The 19,773-nt window shown below is 61.4% G+C and overlaps 1 protein-coding gene across 3 annotated transcripts; it reads left to right on the forward strand.

Moving 5' to 3' along the window:
- Window positions 1–13,238: 13,238 nt before the first annotated feature.
- LOC131569442 (dnaJ homolog subfamily A member 1-like) lies at window positions 13,239–18,573 on the forward strand. 3 transcript variants are annotated; one of them, XM_058821654.1, is made up of 8 exons: window positions 13,239–13,291; window positions 14,438–14,590; window positions 14,660–14,858; window positions 16,537–16,641; window positions 16,715–16,942; window positions 17,021–17,251; window positions 17,726–17,826; window positions 17,921–18,573. In XM_058821654.1, exons 2-8 carry the CDS (start codon window positions 14,459–14,461, stop codon window positions 18,146–18,148), a joined length of 1,224 nt encoding a protein of 407 aa, XP_058677637.1. In that variant the 5' UTR covers window positions 13,239–13,291; window positions 14,438–14,458; the 3' UTR covers window positions 18,149–18,573. The 3 variants fall into 3 exon arrangements, with proteins under 3 accessions (XP_058677637.1, XP_058677638.1, XP_058677636.1); XM_058821655.1 differs by having other exon boundaries at window positions 13,260–13,291; window positions 14,678–14,858; XM_058821653.1 differs by lacking the exon at window positions 13,239–13,291 and having other exon boundaries at window positions 14,352–14,858.
- The last annotated feature ends 1,200 nt before the right edge of the window (window positions 18,574–19,773 follow it).

Consider the following 19,773-nt stretch of genomic DNA (forward strand, 5'->3'; position numbering starts at 1 on the left):
TGCCAACAGCAGCGGCCGGGATGCCAACCCAGCCCAGCCTGGCAGTGCCCCGAGCTCGATGTGGGCACCGTGCCCACTGAACCACCCGCACATCCCGGCCCAGGGAGCCACCAGAACCCCGTGGGCACCCCCCTAACCAGAGGGCGGTGGGCACAGGGGGGCTGCGAGGGGCTCAATCGCCCCGTTGTGCAGCCGGGCGTGGGGAGAGGCGCATAAATCAGCGCTCGGCTGGAAGAACGAGCTCCTTTATGCTTGGCAAAGGGCTGAGTCACAGCCGGACAGGGCACACGGTGACTCGGCTGGCCCTGGCATGGCTGGCACCCACGGGGGTGCTCAGCATCGCCCTGTGCCCGATTTAGCTCGGGGCTTCCCGTGCCCAGGGATGCTCAGAGCCAGGAGCGATAAGAAGCCGACATCGAGCTGCCTTCCTCCCCCCGAGAAACCCCCGAAAAAACCCCCGGCCCCCTCCTCTGCTGAAGGCGACAGATTCCTTTTAAGGTGAAACTCCAACGGATCCAAACACCCTAAGATTAAAAAAAAAAATAAAAATAAAAAAAATAAAATCCCCTTCTGATGAGTTTAATCAGGCGCCGAGCCTGCGTTCCATCTCACGGCCCGGCAGCGGCGCCCCCCGAGCGCCCCCCGAGGGGTCCCCAAAGCTGGGGGGGTCCCGGGGAGGGGGTGGAGGATGAGGAGGAGGAGGAGACGGCTCGGGCCGTGCGGGGGGTGACATTCCTGGCGAAATGAATCCGCATTCCTGCGGCGCTGACAGCGATCGGGGGGCGCAGATGGCGGGGGAGGGGAGCGCCTTCCTCCCACGGCAGCAGGAGGAGGAGGAGGAGGAGGGGAGGAAGCGCTGAAAGCTCGGAGGCAGCCGGGGGGATGGGGGACATTGCCCGGGTCTTTGAGGGAACGGCACCGAGAGTGTCCCCAACAGGAGCGAAAATGTCCCCAACGGCGCCGAGAGTGTCCACAACAGGACAGAGGTGTCCCAAAAGTACCAAGAGTGTCCCCAACAGGACAGATATGTCCCCTAAAAACACCAAGAGCGTCCCCAACAGGAGCAAAAATGTCCCCAACAGGAGTGAAAGTGTCCCCAACAAGACCAAGAATGTCCCCAAAGGGGCCGAGAGTGTCCACAACAGGACAGAGGTGTCCCCAACAGGATAGAGAGTGGCCACAACGAGACTGAGAGTGTCCCCAACAGGACTGAGAGTGTCCCCAACAGGACCGAGAATGTCCCCAGCAGGACTGAGAGTGTCCCCAACAGGACAGAGGTGTCCCCAAAAGCACCAAGAGTGTCCCCAACAGGAGCAAAAATGTCCCCAATAGGAGTGAAAGTGTCCCCAACAAGACCAAGAATGTCCCCAAAGGGGCCCAGAGTGTCCACAACAGGACAGAGGTGTCCCCAGCAGGACTGAGAGTGTCCCCAACAGGACAGAGGTGTCCCAAAAGTACCAAGAGTGTCCCCAACAGGACAGAGGTGTCCCCTAAAAGCACCAAGAGCGTCCCCAACAGGAGCAAAATAGTCCCCAACAGGAGTGAAAGTGTCCCCAACAAGACCAAGAATGTCCCCAAAGGGGCCCAGAGTGTCCACAACAGGACAGAGAGTGTCCCCAAAGGGATTGAGAGTGGCCCCAACGAGACTGAGAGTGTCCCCAACAGGACCGAGAATGTCCCCAGCAGGACTGAGAGTGTCCCCAACAGGACAGAGGTGTCCCCAAAAGCACCAAGAGTGTCCCCAACAGGAGCAAAAATGTCCCAAACAGGACAGAGGGTGTCCCCAACAGAACTGAGAATGTCCCCAAAGGGATTGAAAATGTCCCCAACAGGACAGAGAGTGTCCCCACCAGCACTGAGAGTGTCCCCAAAGGGATTGAGCATGTCCCAGCAGGAGAAGGGTGTCATGGTGGGACTGAATGTGTCCCCAACACCACCGAGAGTGTCCCCAACAGGACTGAGAATGTCCCCAAAGGGATTGAAAATGTCCCCAACAGGACTGAGAGTGTCCCCAACAGGACTGAGAATGTCCCCAAAGGGACTTAGAATGTCCCCAACAGGACTGAGGGTGACCCCAACAGGACTGAGGGTGTCCTCGATAGGACCAAGTGTCCCCAACAGGAGCGAAAATGTCCCCAACAGCACCGAGAGTGTCCCCAGCAGGACAGAGGGTGTCCCCAAAGGGACTGAACGTGTCCCAGCAGAAGCAAGGTGTCACTGGTGGGACCAAATGTGTCCCCAACAGGACAGAGGGTGTCCCTGATGTGACCCAACCCGTTCCCTGTGCGATGAAGGATGTCCCTCATGGGATCAAGCGTGTCCTCAGTGGGATCAGGAGTGTTCCCAGTGGGACCTGGGCTGTCCCCCAGCACTGTGTGACCACAACAGGACCAAAGGTGACCCTGGGGGGACCAAATACCTGTGGGCACCAAATACCACCCCGGGGGACTCAACAAAACCCTGGGGGGACCAAACATGACTCTGGGGGGACCAAATGTGACCCTGGGGGACCAAACATGACCCTGGGGTGACCAAGCACGACCCGGGGGGGACCAAACATGACCCTGGGGGGACCAAACACGACCCGGGGGGGACCAAATGTGACCCTGGGGGGACCAAATGTGACCCTGGGGGGACCAAACATGACCCTGTGGGGACCAAATATGACCCTGGGGGGACCAAACACGACCCTGGGGGGACCAAATGTGACCCTTGGGGGACAAAACACAACTCTGGGGGACCAAAATGACCCTGGAGGGACCAAACACAACCCTGGGAGACCAAGCATGATCCAAGGGGTACCAAACTCAACCCTGGGGGGACCAAACACAACTCTGGGGAGACCAAATGTGACCCTTGGGGGACCAAACTCAACCCTGGGGGGACCAAACATGTCCCTGGGGGGACCAAAATGACCCTGGGGGGACCAAAATGACCCTGGGGGGACCAAATGTGACCCTGGGGTGACCAAGCACGACCCTGGGGGGACCAAACACAACCCTGGGGGGACCAAATGTGACCTCGGGGGGACCAAACACAACTCTGGGGGTACCAAACACAACCCTGGGGAGACCAAACACAACCCTGGGGGGATCAAACATGATCCAAGGGGTACCAAACATGACCCTGGGGGTACCAAACATGACCCTTGGGGGACAAAACACAACTCTAGGGGACCAAACTCAACCCTGGGGGGACCAAACCCAACCCTGGGGAGACCAAATGTGACCTTGGGGGGACCAAACTCAACCCTGGGGGACCAAACTCAATCCTGGGGGGATCAAACATGATCCAAGGGGTACCAAACATGACCCTGGGGGTACCAAACATGACCCTTGGGGGACAAAACACAACTCTGGGGCACCAAACACAACTCTGGGGGACCAAACTCAACCCTGGGGGGACCAAACATGACTCTGGGGGGACCAAACATGACTCTGGGGGGGACACGGGTGCCTGGGTCACCCCATGACTCAATCCCCTGTCCCCAAATCCCATCAGACCCCATCAGGGCAGCACCCACTGGGTGCACACAGGCAGATTTTGGGGACCACGCTGATTTGGGGGGGGCTGCAAAGAGCAATCCAAGCGCCCTGCACTCAAACCCCGCTCACACCCAGCGAACAGCAGCGTGCAAAGGGGGGGTCCTGAGGGGGCTGAGCTGCCAATTGCTGCTTTGAGAGCCCCTGGAGCCCCCCCGCAGCCTGGCCCCCCGCCAGCCAGGGCAGGGCTTTGTTTCCTGCCCGCCTGGGCCGGGGCATCTCAATGGAGCCCGCACAAAAAGCTCCCTGTGGGGTGAGCGAGAGGATGACCTCAGCCATGACTTCATCCCTCTCCCAGCTCCCAAAACTCGTGGGAACCTTATAAGGAAAGGGCTAAAAATACAGCGGGGAGGGGCTCGGGCGGCCCCCGCTGCCCCCTCCCCAAAATTGGGGCTGCCAGAGCCGAGGGGGATGCGCGGTGGGAGTGAGCTCCTTGTGGATGGAGGGATGAAATTATCCTTTGTTCCTTCAAAAAAAAAAAAAAAAAATGTCCTGGTTTGAAAAGGAAGTGAGTTTTTTTGTGGTCAAACCAATCAGGGCTGAGATTTGAGCATTTGAAAGAAGCTCAGAAGTTTCTCTCTTCCGTTTAAGTGAAAAGACACCTCGTAGGACTTAGGGGACTTCAAATTTTCTTCAAATTTATAAATTTTTTAATAAATTTAAACTTATATAAATCTTTGTTCAAATTTAAAGACAGCTAATTAAACAGAAGCCAAATATTCTCACCTGGATGAAATAAATCTCAATTAACTAGAAAAGGATGTGAACAAAGAAATTAATGACTTCTGTAAGGTGTTTCACTAAGAGCAAGAACCTCTGGCGCTTACCTTGATTTTTCTGTTTGTTATTTTGCTTTTTATTAAACATTTTTGTTTCCAGCACTGCAGCTGAAGCCTTCCTGCTGATTTTTATGCCTCCAAGGGTAGCTGAGCTATCTTGGGTGTGTTATAAACCTCCAAGAGCTCATTAGACCTGGCTTGAAGAAGCTGCTGTAACAGGGACAATCCTGTTAATAGGGACAATGTTAATAAACACAATCCTTATAATAGGGACCCTGTTGCTCTGATTTTTTAAGATTTTCTGATCTTTTGGACGTTTACATTCTTGTAATGAACTCTCTCACACACTTTCTGTAAATAAATTATTGTTTTGCATTATAGAAGGAGAGAAACTTGATGGACTGTTGGATTTTGTGGCACTGTCTCCCTCCAATCCACTGTCACTTTTAGAAATCTATAAATGCTGGAGTTAGCATTAAATTTCTCTCTTTTTTGCCTTGAAAAGAGCAATGTGTGCACTCGTGTTAGTGACAGCACCCCAAAATCCCAATGGGAGAGTAGAGTATGGCTCTGTGTGACCCCAGGGTGACATCCCCACTCCCCACAGCACTGTCCCCTCCCGTGCCACCTCCTGTTGCACTGATTTTTTAACATTTTCTAAGCTTTCTGATGTTTACTTTCTCGTAAGGAACTTTCTCGCACACTTCTTGTAAATAACTCATTGTTTTGTATTTTTTTATAGAAGAGAAATTTATTGAACTGTTGGATTGTCCAGTGTCATTGGAGAGGTGGCCCTGTCACCCTCCAATCCCCTGTCACTTTTAGAAATCTATAAATGCTGGAGTCAGCATTAAATTTCTCTCTTTTTTTGCCTTGAAAACAGCAATGTGTGCGCTCGTTTCACATCCTATAGTGACAGCACCCCAAAATCCCAATTGGAGAGCAGAGCAGGGCTCTGTGCGTGACCCCAGGGTGACATCCCCACTCCCACAGCGTTGTCCCCTCCCGTGGCACACCGAGAGCCGGCTGGGTCCCCTCCCTGCCCGCCCTTCACCGGGTCAGAGCCGGGAATAGCTCCGGGCGGCTGCGATCGGCTCGGGGGGCTCGGGGGGCTCGGGGGGCTCGGGGGGCCGGCCCAGCTGCCGGGCCGTGACCCCGCAGCCTCGGCCGTGCCCCCGATCGGCGGCAGCTGCTGCCAGCCCCGGGTGGGGCCGGTGCTGCCCGGGGCCGAGCCCGGGGCAACCGCGCCGGGAATGCGCGTCTGGAGCCGTCCGTCAGCGGCGGGAGGGGGATGGAGAACGGGACAGGGCACCGGGGTGGATGGGGGATGCACCCCGATATATGGGGGATGGACCCCGATTGATGAGGGATGTACCCCGATTGATGGGGGATGGACCCCGGTTAATGGGGGATGGACCCCGATATATGGGGATGGACCCCGATTGGTGGGGATGGACCCCGATTGATGGGGATGCACCCCGATATATGGGGGATGGACCCTGATTGATGGGGGATGGACCCCAATTGATGGGGATGCACCCCAATTGATGGGGGATGGACCCCGATTGGTGGGGATGGACCCCGATTGGTGGGGATGGACCCCGATTGGTGGGGGATGGACCCCGATGGGTGGGGATGGACCCCAATTGATGGGGATGCACCCCGATATATGGGGGATGGACCCCGGTTAATGGGGGATGGACCCCGATTGATGAGGGATGTACCCCGATTGATGGGGATGGACCCCAATTGATGGAGGATGGACCCCGATATATGGGGATGGACCCCGATTGGTGGGGGATGGACCCCGATTGGTGGGGGATGGACCCCGATTGGTGCAGATGGACCCCGATTGGTGGGGATGGAACCCGATTGATGGGGATGCACCCCGACTGATGGGGACGGACCCCGATTTATGGAGATGGACCCCGATTGATGGGGGATGGACCCCGATTGGTGGGGATGGACCCCGACTGATGGGGGATGCACCCCGATTGGTGGGGGATGGACCCCGATTGATGGGGGATGGACCCCAATTGATGGGGATGCACCCTGATTGGTGGGGGATGGACCCCGATTGATGGGGATGGACCCCGACTGATGGGGATGGACCCCGATTGATGGGGGATGCACCCCGATATATGGGGGATGGACCCCGATTGATGGAGGATGGACCCCGATTGATGGGGGATGCACCCCAATTGATGGGGATGCACCCCGATTGGTGGGGGATGGACCCCGATTGGTGCAGATGGACCCCGATTGGTGGGGATGGACCCCGATTGATGGGGGATGGACCCCGATGGGTGGGGATGGACCCCGATTGATGGGGGATGGACCCCAATTGATGGGGATGCACCCCGATATATGGGGGATGGACCCCGATTGGTGGGGGATGGGCCCCGACTGATGGGGGATGGACCCCGATTGGTGGGGATGGACCCCGATTGGTGGGGGATGGACCCCGATGGGTGGGGGATGGACCCCGATTGGTGGAGGATGGACCCCGACTGATGGGGATGGACCCCGATTGGTGGGGATGGACCCCGATTGGTGGGGGATGGACCCCGATTGATGGGGGATGGACCCCGATTGGTGGGGGATGGGCCCCGATTGATGGGGGATGGACCCCGATTGGTGCAGATGGACCCCGATTGGTGGGGATGGACCCCGATTGATGGGGATGCACCCCGATTGATGGGGGATGGACCCCGATTGGTGGGGGATGGACCCCGATTGGTGGGGGTGCACCCCGATTGATGGGGGATGGACCCCGATTGGTGGGGGATGGACCCCGATTGATGGGGGATGGACCCCGATTGGTGGAGGATGGACCCCGATTGATGGGGATGGACCCTGACTGATGGGGATGCACCCCGATATATGGGGGATGCACCCCGATTGATGGGGATGGACCCCGATTGGTGGGGATGGACCCCGATTGGTGGGGGATGGACCCCGATGGGTGGGGGATGGACCCCGATTGGTGGGGATGGACCCCGACTGATGGGGATGCACCCCGATATATGGGGGATGCACCCCGATTGATGGGACAGGGCACCCCAATTGATGGGGGATGCATCCCCGGAGTGATGCACCCCAATGACCGGGACAGTGCACCCCGATTTCTGGGACAGCGCACCTCGATTTCTGGATGATGTACGCCGATTGCTGGGACAGTGCACCCCGATTGATGGGACAGGACACCCCGATTGCTGGGTGATGCACCCCCAGAGTGATGCACCCCGATCCCTGGGGCACTGCACCCGGATTTCTGGGTGATGCACCCCAATTTCTGGGTGATGCACCCCGATTTCTGGGACAATGCACCCCAATCCCTTGGGGTGATGTACCCAAATTCCTGGGGTGATGCACCCCGATGCCTGGGGACAATACACCCCGATTTCTGAGACAGGGCACCCCGATTCCTGGGTGATGCATTCCGATTGATGGGACAGTGCACCCCGCTTGATGGGGGATGCACCCCCAGAGTGATACCCCCCAATTCCTGAGGGTGCCTTCCCACTCCCAGGTTGGTGTTTCCATTCCTGGGGGCACAAATCCCCCCTGGGACAACGTTCCCCCGATCCTGGAGTGATGATTGCCCCTGGGGTGGCACAGGGACACAGAATGTGGGACCCATGGGATTGGCACGTGGGCACTGGGTGTGGCACAGGGGTGTGGCACACAGGGACAAGGGGGATGGCACACAGGTGTGGCACAGGAGCACGCGGGGGGGGTGGCACAGGGACACAGAATTGGCACAGGGACACACTGGGTGTGGCACACGGGGCGTGGCACAGGGACATGAGGTGTGACACAGGTACACACGGGATGTGGCACAGGGACACGGTTGTGGCACGGGGGTGTGGCACATGGGGTGTGGCACAGGGACACAGATGTGGCACAGGAACATAGGTGTGGCACATGGCTGTGGCACAAGGACACGGGGGTGGCACAGGGGAACACAGAGTGTGGCACAGGGACACTGGGGGTGGCACATGGGTTTGGCACAAGAGAACCCGGGGGGTGGCAGAGGCACGCACGGGGTGTGGCACACAGGATGTGGCACAGGGACACTGGGTGTGGCACAGGGACGAGGGGTGTGGTACACGGGGTGTGGCACAGAGACAGGATTGGCACAGGAGCACACGGGGTGTGGCACAGGGACACAGGGGGTGGTGCAGGAGCACATGGGGTGTGGCACAGGGGCATGGGGTGTGGCACACAGACATAGGTGTGGCACATGGGTGTGGCACGGGAGCACACGGGGTGTGGCACAGGGACACAGAATGTGGGACACAGACACAGGGTGTGGCACAGGGACACGGGATTGGCAAAAGGGACACTGGGGTGGCACAGGCACATGGGGTGTGGCAAACGGGCACGGGGTGTGGCACAGGAGAGCACAGGGTGTGGCACATGGGTGTGGCACGGGGCACAGGGACACAGGTGTGGCACACAGGCACGAGGTGTGGCACATGGGTGTGGCACATGGTGTGGCACAGGAGCATATGGGGTGTGGCACATGGGGTGTGGCACATGGGTGTGGCACAGGAGCATATGGGGTGTGGCACATGGGTGTGGCACAGGATCATATGGGGTGTGGCACATGGGTGTGGCACATGGGTGTGGCACATGGTGTGGCACAGGAGCATATGGGGTGTGGCACATGGGTGTGGCACAGGGTCATATCGGGTGTGGCATATGGGTTGTGGCACATGGTGTGGCACAGGAGCATATGGGGTGTGGCACATGGGTGTGGCACAGGAGCATACCAGGTGTGGCATATGGGGTGTGGCACCTGGGGTGTGGCACACGGGTGTGGCACAGGGTCATAGGGGTTGTGGCACATGGGGTGTGGCACATGGGCACACGGGCTAGGGAGAAACCCCATCCAGCTCCCACACACCAGCACCGTGCCTCAGTTTCCCTTCTTACCCAGCCTGCCAAGGCCCAGCCACAGCCGAGGGTGGGGAGAGGAGGAGCCCCCCCAGAGCCCCCCCTGATTTTGGGGCACATCAGGGGTGGGCACAGCGAGCGTGGGGGTGACTCAGCACAGCTGGACAAGCACAGGTGGCACGGGGACAGTGGGGCTGTGTCCCCCCACCCAGGGCTGTGTCCCCACCCAGGGCTGGCCCTGAGCCCTGTGCCAAACCCGCTCCCGGTGCCCAGGGGAGGTTTGGGGGGCACGGTGCCAGGCAGGGGCACGTGCTGGGGACAGGATGTGACAGCAGCCAGCCCTGAGTCACCGCTGGCCACCGGATCCAGCTGGGAGGGACAGGAGGGGACAGGAAGGGACAAGAGGGGACAGGAAGGGCCCTTGGCTCCAGCCTCTCATGCCCAGCAGCGGGGCTGGGGGCTCATTCCCGGTTTGGGGCTCATTCCCACTTTGGGGCTCATTCCCACTTTGGGGGTCATTCCCACTTTGGGGGCTCCATTCCCGGTTTGGGGGCTCCATTCCCAGTTTGGAGCCTCCATTCCCAGTTTGAGGACTCAATTCCCAGTTCAGAGACCCCATTCCCAGTTTAAGGACCCCCACTCCCAGTTTAGAAACCCCATTCTCAGTTTAGAAACCCCATTCCCTGTTCAGAGACCCCATTCCCAGTTTAGAATTCCCATTCCCAGTTCAGAGACCCCACTCTCAGTTCAGAGAGCCCACTCCCCATTTGGGAACCGTGTGCCCAGTTTAGGAACTCCATTCCCACTTTAAGGACCCCATTCCCAGTTTAGAAACCCCATTCCCGGTTTAGAAACCCCATTCCCAATTTAGAAATTCCATTCCCAGTTTAGAAATTCCATTCCCTGTTCAGAGACCCCATTCCCAGTTTAGAATATCCACTCCCAGTTTGGGGAGCCCATTCCCAGTTCTGAGGCCCCACTCCCCATTTGGGAACCATGTGCCCAGTTTAGGAGCCCCATTCCCACTTTCAAAACCCCATTTCCAGTTTAGAAACTCCATTCCCAGTTTAGGGACCCCATTCCCAGTTTAGAAATTCCATTCCCAGTTTAGAAATCCCATTCCCAGTCCAGAGCCCCCATTCCCAGTTCAGAGTCCCCATTCCCAGTTTGGGGGCCCCTCCCAGTTCAGAGCCCCATTCCCAGTCCACACCCCCTATTCCCAGTCCAGAGCCCCCATTCCCAGTTCAGAGCCCCCATTCCCAGTTCAGAGACCCCATTTCCAGTTTAGAAATTACATTCCTGGTTTAGAAACCCCATTCCCAGTTTAGAGACCCCATTCCCAGTCCAGAGCCCCCCACTCCCAGTTCAGAGCCCCCATTCCCAGTTCAGACCCCCCATTCCCAGTTCAGAGCCCCATTCCCAGTTCAGAGCCTCCATTCCCAGTCCAGACCCCCCATTCCCAGTTTAGAATCCCCATTCCCAGTCCAGAGCCCCATTCCCAGTTCAGGGCCCCATTCCCAGTTCAGACCCCCCATTCCCAGTTCAGGGCCCCATTCCCAGTTCAGAGCCCCCATTCCCAGTTCAGAGCCCCACTCCCAGTTCAGGGCCCCATTCCCAGTTTGGGGGCCCCTCCCAGTTTAGACCCCCCATTCCCAGTCCAGAGCCCCATTCCCAGTTCAGAGCCCCCATTCCCAGTCCAGAGCCCCCATTCCCAGTTCAGAGCCCCCATTCCCAGTCCAGAGCCCCCATTCCCAGTTCAGAGCCCCCATTCCCAGTCCAGACCCCCCATTCCCAGTCCAGAGCCCCCATTCCCAGTCCAGAGCCCCCATTCCCAGTCCAGAGCCCCCATTCCCAGTTCAGAGCCCCCACTCCCAGTTCAGAGCCCCCACTCCCAGTCCAGAGCCCCCATTCCCAGTCCAGAGCCCCCATTCCCAGTTCGGGGCCCCTCCCAGTGCCCCGGGGCACCTCCTCAGGCTGGAATTCTCCGGCATTCCGGGCCCAGCTGCCCCGGGGCTCCTGTGGGGCAGCAGCTGCTGCAGGGCTTGGGTTACACCGAGGGGGGGGATTGATCCCTGCAGGACCCCCCAGCCCACCCTGAACCCCCCCGGAGCCCAGAGGGGCCCAGCCTGGCTGGGGGGGCAGCAGGGCTGGGCTGGAGCGCGGGGAGGGGGTCCCAGCACCCCCAAAGCCCACCAGAACCTCTGGAACCTTCCTCCTCCTCCTCCTCCCCCTCCTCCTCCTCCCCAGGGTCCCTGGTCAGACCCCAGCCCGGCCTGAGGCCACAGTGGGGGCTCGGGGGGCACCAGAAATGCCCGAGCAGCCTTTGGGGGGGGCGGGGGGCTGGAGGAGAGACCCTGACCCCCCCCTCACTGTCCCCCCGGGTGGGGACAAAGGGAACAGGGGGTCCCAAACCCTGGAGAGACCCCAGACCCCCTGGACATACCCCAGCCCCCCAGTTCCAAGCCCAGACCCCAGTTCTGATCCCTGGCACGACCCCAGACCCCAGTTTTGCCCCCTGGTTAGACTCCAGCCCCCCAATTCTGAGCCCTGGAGAGACCCCAGCCCCCAATTCTGCCCCCTAGTTACACCCCCAGTTCTGACCCCTGGCCAGCCCCCAGTTCTGCCCTCTGTATGGACCCCAGCCCCAATTCTGTCCCCTGGAAAGACCCCAGACCTCCAATTGTGACTCCTGGAGAGAGCCCAGACCCCATTACTGACCCCTGGTTCAAACCCCACCCCCTAGTTCAGACCCCAGACCCCCAGTTCTGACCCCTTAAGAGACCCCAGCCCCCAGTTCAGACCCCAGCCCCCCAGTTCTGACCCCTGGCCAGATCCCAGCCCCCAGTTCAGACCCCAGACCCCCAGTTCTGACCCCTTAAGAGACCCCAGCCCCCAGTTCTGCCCCCTTCACCCCCAGTTCAGACCCCCTCAATTCATCCCTCAGACCCCTCCCCATTCTTGCCCCCCCTCCTCCTGCCAACAAACCCCATTTGGGGAAGGGGAGCACAACCAGGAACCCCCAGAAAGGCTCTGCTGGGCACCCCCAGGGCACGGGGGGGGAGAGCAGAGACCCCCATGGGCCCCCACCCTCGCTGGGAGCTCCCCAGGCTCCCCCATCACCCCTTTAGGACCCCCCAGAGATGCGGGGACCCCCCTGGGAGCACCCCAAGAAGGAACCTGGGACTGCCAGGGACACCCTGGGAGCCCCCCGTGATTCCTTCCCCTGGTTACACTCACTGGGACCCCCAGGATCCTCCTCAGGACCCCCTGGGACCATCCGGGACCCCCAGGATCCTCCTCAGGACCCCCTGGGACCATCCGGGACCCCCAGGATCCTCCTCAGGACCCCCCTGGGACCATCCGGGACCCCCAGGATCCTCCTCAGGACCCCCCTGGGACCATCCGGGACCTCCAGGATCCTCCTCAGGACCCCCCTGGGACCATCCGGGACCCCCAGGATCCTCCTCAGGACCCACCTGGGACCATCCAGGATCCCCAGAACAGCCCCTGGGACGCCCAAAACCCCTGGGAGCCCCTCCAGCCTCCCCTGAGACCCCTGAGCACCCCCAGAACTCCCGGTGTCCCCACCCCAGCACCCCAAAACTCCCCCAGGGTCACCCCCATGTCCCCCCACCCAGGCCACGCCCACTGTCACGCCCACTGCCACGCCCACTGCAATGCCCTGTGCATAACCACGCCTCCTTAGCCCCGCCCACTGCCTTGGCCCCGCCCACTGCCCCGCCCTCCGCGAGCCCCGCGCGCCCCCTGCCGGACGCGCCCGCATCTGCATTCCCCACTCTCCTCTCTGATTGGCCACCCGCTCCCAGCCAATGAGAGACAAGGAGTCAACACCCAGCCGCTGTCTCAGCCAATCGCAATGCGAAGCGGCGTCCCGCCTCCCGAGCGGGCAAGCACCGCCCCTACAGCCAATCAGCGCCGCGCCCGCAGGGCGATGGGCGGGCGCAGGAGGGCGTTTCCACCAATGGGCGCGGCGTGCGGCGCGGAGGGGGCGGGGTCATTGCGGCGGCTTCCAGAGAGTTCGGAGACGGCGGCGGAGCGGCGGCGGCGGTGAGTGAGGGGGGGGCGGCCCCGGGACCCCGCCGCGACCCCCGGAGCCCCCCGGGACCTCCCCAACCTCCCTGCGACCCCCGCCCCGCCCGTGTCAGCGGCGAGCCCGGCCCGCACAGCCCTGAGGCGGCTGCTCGCGGTGCCCTGAGGGCCTGCAGGGCTCCGGGGGGGCTCTGAGGCGACCCCTCCTCCGGGAGTACCGGGTTCGGGTCCGCTCCGCCGCTCCGGTGCGAGGTGTGGGGGCCTCCCGGCCTGTGGACGGGCTGTCACCGTGTCACCTCTGCCCGGTACCCCCGGTGCGCGACCTGAGGGGCCGAACCGCCCCTCACGGGGCTGCTGGGCTGGAGCGACCCGGCCTGAGGGGCCCGGCCCCGGGGGACACGGGGGACAGACCCCGCTCCAGGCAAGGGGATCCCGCCTTGCGACGAACCGGCCCGGGAGGACAAACCCCGCTCCAGCCAAGGGGATCCCGCCTTGGGACGAACCGGCCCCGGGGGTCACGGGGGACAGACCCCGCTCCAGCCAAGGGGATCCCGCCTTGGACCGGACCGGCCCCGGTGAACAGACCCCGCTGCGGTCCCGGGGACCCGGTCCGGAGTGGGAAGCCGGGGTTATTTTCCCGAGCGCTCCCCGTGTCGCAAGATAAACGTGTCCCCACCCCACGCGGGGCTTATCGGCTGTGACACACGGCCCGGGGGGCCACCGGGCACCTCCGAGCCCGCCCCTTACTGCCGGACCACCGTGTGGTGCCCGGCTGTCCCCGGTGGCAGCGGTTCGGACATCCCGTGTCACCCGCTGTAATTGAGGGACACCAGGGATCAAAGCATTTTGGGGGACGGGACTTGGGGTCCCCTTGCAGCAGTTCTGTGTGGGGTTGTTGTCACCACTCTGTCACACTGTGGGGAAACTGAGGCAGGGCTGTGTAGAGGGAGAGCAGGGATCAAAGCGTTTTGGGGGGACGGGATTTGGGGTCCGTTTGCAGGAGCCCGGTGTGGGGTCTGGCTGTCGCGTTGTTGTCACCACCCCGTGTCCCACTGCGGGGAAACTGAGGCAAGGAGCCAGCAGGGCTCACCCAGCGGGGTTTTGGGGTCGCTCAGAGCTCCGGCTGGCTGGCAGCGCCACGCTCACAGCCCTGTCCTGTCCCAGCACATCACAGCAGCCGGGAAGATGGTGAAGGAGACGGGTTACTACGACCTGCTGGGCGTGCGGCCGGGCGCCAGCCTGGACGAGATCAAGCGGGCGTACCGGCGCCTGGCACTGCGCTACCACCCCGACAAGAACCCCAGCGAGGGCGAGCGGGTACGTGCGGCCCCCCCGGCCCCTCCCCGAGCCCCCCATGCCCAGCTGACCCCTCTGTGCCCTCCCCAGTTCAAGCAGATCTCGCAGGCCTACGAGGTGCTGTCGGACGCCCACAAACGGGCGCTGTACGACCGCGGAGGAGAGCGAGCCATGAAGGAGGGAGGCCTGGGGGGCCGCGGGGGAGGCGGCGGCTTCGGCTCCCCCATGGACATCTTCGACCTCTTCTTTGGAGGGGGAGTGAGGATGCGAGGCCGGGCAGACAGGAGAGGTGAGGGGTGAGGAATGAGGGACTTGCTGGTGACCTTGGGGTGGGTGGGAGGGTGGCCAGCGCCATGAGGAGGTGACAACTCTGCTGGCACCTCTTGATGGGAGGAGATGATAGGAGGTGACAGCCTGCTGGGACCTTTTGGGTCTGGAGCATGATGGTCACTCAGGGTCTGGAGCATGATGGTCACTCAAAAGGTGACAACCCTGTTGGGACCTTTTGGTGGGAGGGGGCTGGTGCCCAGTACCATGAAGAGGTGACAAACTTGCTGGGACATTTTGGTGGGAGGGGGTTGGTGATCAGCACCATAAGGAGGTGACAAACCTGCTGGCACCTCTTGGTGGGAGCACTGTGAGGTGACAGGAGGTGACAAACTTGCTGGGACCTTTTGGTGGGATGGGGCTGGTGCCCAGCCTGGTGAGGAGGTGACAAACCTGCTGGGACCTCTTGGTGGGATGGGGCTGGTGCCCACCACAGCACTGGTTTGGAGGACAAGGGACTGCTGGGAAGCATGACTGGGAAAGGACTGGCACCCAAATGCAGCGTGACATTGATTCAGGGGGTCACAGAGGCTGGTGCCCAGCATGGCACTGGCTCAGGGGTGGCAGGAGGCTGGTGCCCAGCATGGCACTGGCTCAGGGGTGGCAGGAGGCTGGTGCCCAGCATGGCACTGGCTCAGGGGTGGCAGGAGGCTGGTGCCCAGCATGGCACTGGCTCAGGGGTGGCAGGAGGCTGGTCCCCAGCATGGCACTGGCTCAAGGGTGGCAGGAGGCTGGTGCCCAGCATGGCACTGGCTCAGGGGTGGCAGGAGGCTGGTCCCCAGCATGGCACTGGCTCAAGGGTGGCAGGAGGCTGGTGCCCAGCATGGCACTGGCTCAGGGTGACAGGAGGCTGGTGCCCAGCATGGCACTGGCTCAGGGGGTCACAGAGGCTGGTGCCCAGCATGGCACTGGCTCAGGGGGTCACAGAGGCTGGTGCCCAGCATGGCACTGGCTCAGGGGGTCACAGAGGCTGGTCCCCAGCATGGCACTGGCTCAGGGTGGCAGGAGGCTGGTCCCCAGCATGGCACTGGCTCAGGGTGGCAGGAGGCTGGTCCCCAGCATGGCACTGGCTCAGGGGGTGGCAGGAGGCTGGTCCCCAGCATGGCACTGGCTCAGGGATCCAGCCAGGCTCCCCAGGCCATCTCTGCCCCTGCGGCACAGCCTGCTGCAGCTCCTCACCACCCTCATTACTTTCTCTTCAAAGGGCCCTTCCCTGTCCCTGTCCCGGCTTTCCCCCGCCGTCCCCGGCCCCGGGGCTGGGCTGAGTCACCGCAGCAGCCCCGGGGTGGCAGCAGGGACGCGGGGCCAGCCCGGTGACTCGGGCCTGGGTCACAGGGACACGGTGACTCTGCCGGCTTCTTGCTGAGATGGCAGGAGTTAATTGCAGGGCAATTAGGAGGCCGAGGGAGTCATCTGGAGCAGCTGGGGGTGGCTGAGAGCCCCGGGGTGGGAGCCGTGCCCTGCCCACGCTGGGGACCCGGCACTGCCCCGGGGTGGCATCCAGGCTTGGAGTGAAGCTGTCCCTGCTGTGTCCTTGAGGAAGGAGCAGGGCTGGCTCACCCGGTGAGCCTGAGCAGTGCCCAGTGCCTGTCTGGGGCTGGCACAAGGCTGGTGCTGAGCCAGGCTTTCCCCATGCCCAGGGAAGACAGTGGTGCACCAGCTCTCCGTGTCGCTGGAGGATCTGTACAACGGCTCCACACGGAAGCTGTCCCTGCAGAAAAACATCATCTGCCGCAAGTGTGGAGGTGAGTGAGGGGCCGAGGGGCCGCCCCAGCACCCCCTAAGCCAATATCTGACCCCCTGCCCCCCCTGGCACAGGCTGCGGGGTGCGGGAGGGCGCCCAGAGGAGGTGCCCCAAGTGCCACGGCTCGGGCATGGAGGTTCGCATCCACCAGCTGGGGCCCAGCATGATCCAGCAGATCCAGACCGTGTGCTCGCAGTGCCAGGGCCAGGGCGAGTGGATCCGGCCCCGCGACTGCTGCCTCACCTGCAACGGCCGCAAGGTGGTGCGGGAGAAGAAAATCCTCAGCGTGCACCTGGATAAAGGTGAGGCACGGCTGCCTGCACGGGGGGGTCACCCCAGAGCGCCACACGGGCTCTGAGCCTCCTTCACCCCCCTCTCAGGCATGAAGGACGGGCAGAAAATCACCTTCCACGAGGAAGGGGACCAGGTGCCCGGCCTGGAGCCCGGGGACATCATCATCGTGCTGGATCAGAAGGAACATCCTGTTTTCCGGCGCAGCGGTGACGACCTGATTGTCAGGAGGGAGATCAGCCTGGCAGACGCCCTGTGTGGGTGCAGGCAGGTGATCCACACCCTGGACAACCGCACCCTGCTCGTGTCCTCCCCGCCAGGTGAGGGGCACTCAGCACCTGGGAGGGGCACAGCACCACAGGGATGTGCCCCCTGTTGATGGAGTGGCAAAACTGTCCTTTGTCTCCTTGAAAAGGAGAAAAGCCCAGTTTATCTCCTCAATTAGGTAAAAAGACAGCTCATGAGAGGGGATTTCACCTCAGACTTAACGATGGCCAGTTGGACAGGAGCTGAAAGTCCCACCTAAGCAATTTAGTAGAAAAAGAAGAGAACAAGGGAAATAGTCACTTTTGTGAATTGTTTTAGGGTCTCTTGCACCTGACTCTGCTTTTCTATGTAAAGAGTTTTGTTATTTTGCCTTCCCAACACTACCACAGAAGCCATGCTGCTGATTTTATGCCTTCTAAAGTAGCTGAGCTATCTTGGGTGTGATAAATCTCCAAGAATTTATAAGACCTAGCTCAAGGAGACCAGTACATCACACCAGCGGGGTCACCCTCATCTCTGTCTCTCAGGTGATGTGATCCGACCTGGGGACCTGAAGTGCATCCCCAACGAGGGCATGCCCGTCTACAGGAGCCCCTTCCAGAAAGGAAAACTCATCCTGCAGTTCGAGGTGAGCTGGGGCAGGATGCTGAGACTCCACATCTCCCACCTGCGACCTTCCCGAGCTGCTTTACAGGTGAAGCTGCTCCTCTGTGTGCCCTCAGGTGAAGTTCCCCGAGCCGGGCTGGCTCCCCACCGACCGCCTGCGGCAGCTGCAGGGCTTCTTCCCGCCGCAGGAGGAGGTGATGGCCACGGAGGACACGGAGGAGGTGGAGCTCAGCGATTACACGGCTCACAGCGGGCCGGGCCGGCGGCCCTACGCGGGGGAAGCTTATCACGAGGATGATTTCGAGGACGGGATGAGGCAGCATGTGCAGTGCCAGACCTCATAGCGGGGTGGGGCCCGGGAGCAGGCGGGGCGCAGGCGGGGCAGGGGAGGGGCTGCCACCTTCAGGGATGTATATAGGGCGCCTTTCCGACAGCACTTCACCTTCCCCGGCCCCACGGAGCCGGCAGAGCCCCCCTGCCCTGCCGGGTGAGCCCCCTGCCCTGCCATGGGGGGCGCGGGGTGGGCTCCAGCTGCCGCTGCTGGATTGGAGCAGTAACACAGGGGGTACCCGCTGCCCCTGCCTCAGTTTCCCCATCTGCAGTGTGGGGAGCAGGGGAAGTGCCCCAGTCCCACCCCCGCCCTGGGGACCTGCTGCCCGGGCCCCCAGCTCCTTGCTTCGCCCGTTTCTTTCCTTACTGGAGCCTGGCTCAGGCCTGGGATGCAGAGGGGGTGGCTCTTTTCTCTTTGCACAGGACAGGAGGGGTTGGGGGGGACCCGTCCCTTTCCTTTAATTTATTTTTGGAAGAATTTTAGAAGTTTTTCTTTTTTTTTTTTTTTTTGTGGGGGGGCGGAGATGAGGGGGGTGGTGACTTTGTACTTGGCATTAAATGCAAATCCCAACTCGGTGTGTGGGGTTGAGCCTGGGCATGCTGTGGGACAGGGTGTGGGGCAGGTTATGGGGTTGAGCCTGGGGCACACTGTGGGGCAGGATGTGGGGTTGAACATGGGGCAGGTTGTGGGACTAAACATGGGAGTGTGTGGGGTTGAGTGTGAGACAGAGTGTGGGGCGGGGTATGGGGTTGAGCATGGGACAATGTGTGGGGCTGAGCATGGGACAGGTTATGGGGTGAGCCTGGGGAAGGGTGCAGGGTTGAGTGTGGGACAGGCTGTGGGGTTGAACATGGGACAGTTTGTGGGGCAGGGTGTGGGGTTGAACATGGGACAATGTGTGGGGCAGGTTATGGGGTTGGGTGTGGGACAGGCTGTGGGGTTGAACATGGGACAGTTTGTGGGGCAGGATGTGGGGTTAAGCCTGGGACAGGGTGTGGGGTTGAACATGGGACAGAGCCTGGGACAGTGTGTGGGGCAGGTTATAGGGTTGAGCAATGTGTGGGGCTGAGCATGGGGCAGGTGTGGGGTTGAACATGGGACAGGGTGTGGGGCAGGTTATGGGGTTGGGTGTGGGACAGGCTGTGGGGTTGAACATGGGGCAGGGTGTGGGGTTTAGCCAGGGCATACTGTGGGACAGTGTGTGGGGCAGGTTATGGGGTTGAGCCTGGGGAAGGGTATGGGGTTGATTGTGGGGCAGGGTGTGGGACAGGCTGTGGGGTTGAGTGTGGGGTTGAACATGGGGCAGGCTGTGGGGTCGAACGTGGGGCAGGGTGTGGGGTAAGCCTGGGACAGGGTGTGGGGCAGGTTATGGGGTTGAGCATGGGGCTGTGTATGGGGCAGGGTGTGGGGTTGAGCTTGGGGCTGTGTATGGGGCAGGGTGTGGGGTTGAACATGGGGCTGTGTATGGGGCAGGGTGTGGGGTTGAACATGGGGCTGTGTATGGGGCAGGGTGTGGGGTTGAACATGGGGCTGTGTATGGGGCAGGCTGTGGGGTTGAACATGGGGCAGGGTGTGGGGTTGAGCGTGGGGCAGCATTAGCCCCAGGGCAGTGACTCTGCCCCGCTTTGATCTCGGGCG

This window comes from Ammospiza caudacuta, chromosome 30 (genome assembly GCF_027887145.1).
Source record: "Ammospiza caudacuta isolate bAmmCau1 chromosome 30, bAmmCau1.pri, whole genome shotgun sequence".
NCBI lineage: Eukaryota > Metazoa > Chordata > Aves > Passeriformes > Passerellidae > Ammospiza > Ammospiza caudacuta.

Excerpts from the sequence above, each read along its gene's own strand:
- LOC131569442 (XM_058821653.1), top strand. The coding sequence starts at position 14,459 with ATGGTGAAGGAGACGGGTTACTACGACCTGCTGGGCGTGCGGCCGGGC. Across the intron at positions 14,859-16,536 it reads AGGCCGGGCAGACAGGAGAG|GGAAGACAGTGGTGCACCAG; the intron begins GTGAGGGGTGAG and ends CCCCATGCCCAG. Across the intron at positions 16,642-16,714 it reads CATCTGCCGCAAGTGTGGAG|GCTGCGGGGTGCGGGAGGGC; the intron begins GTGAGTGAGGGG and ends CCCCTGGCACAG.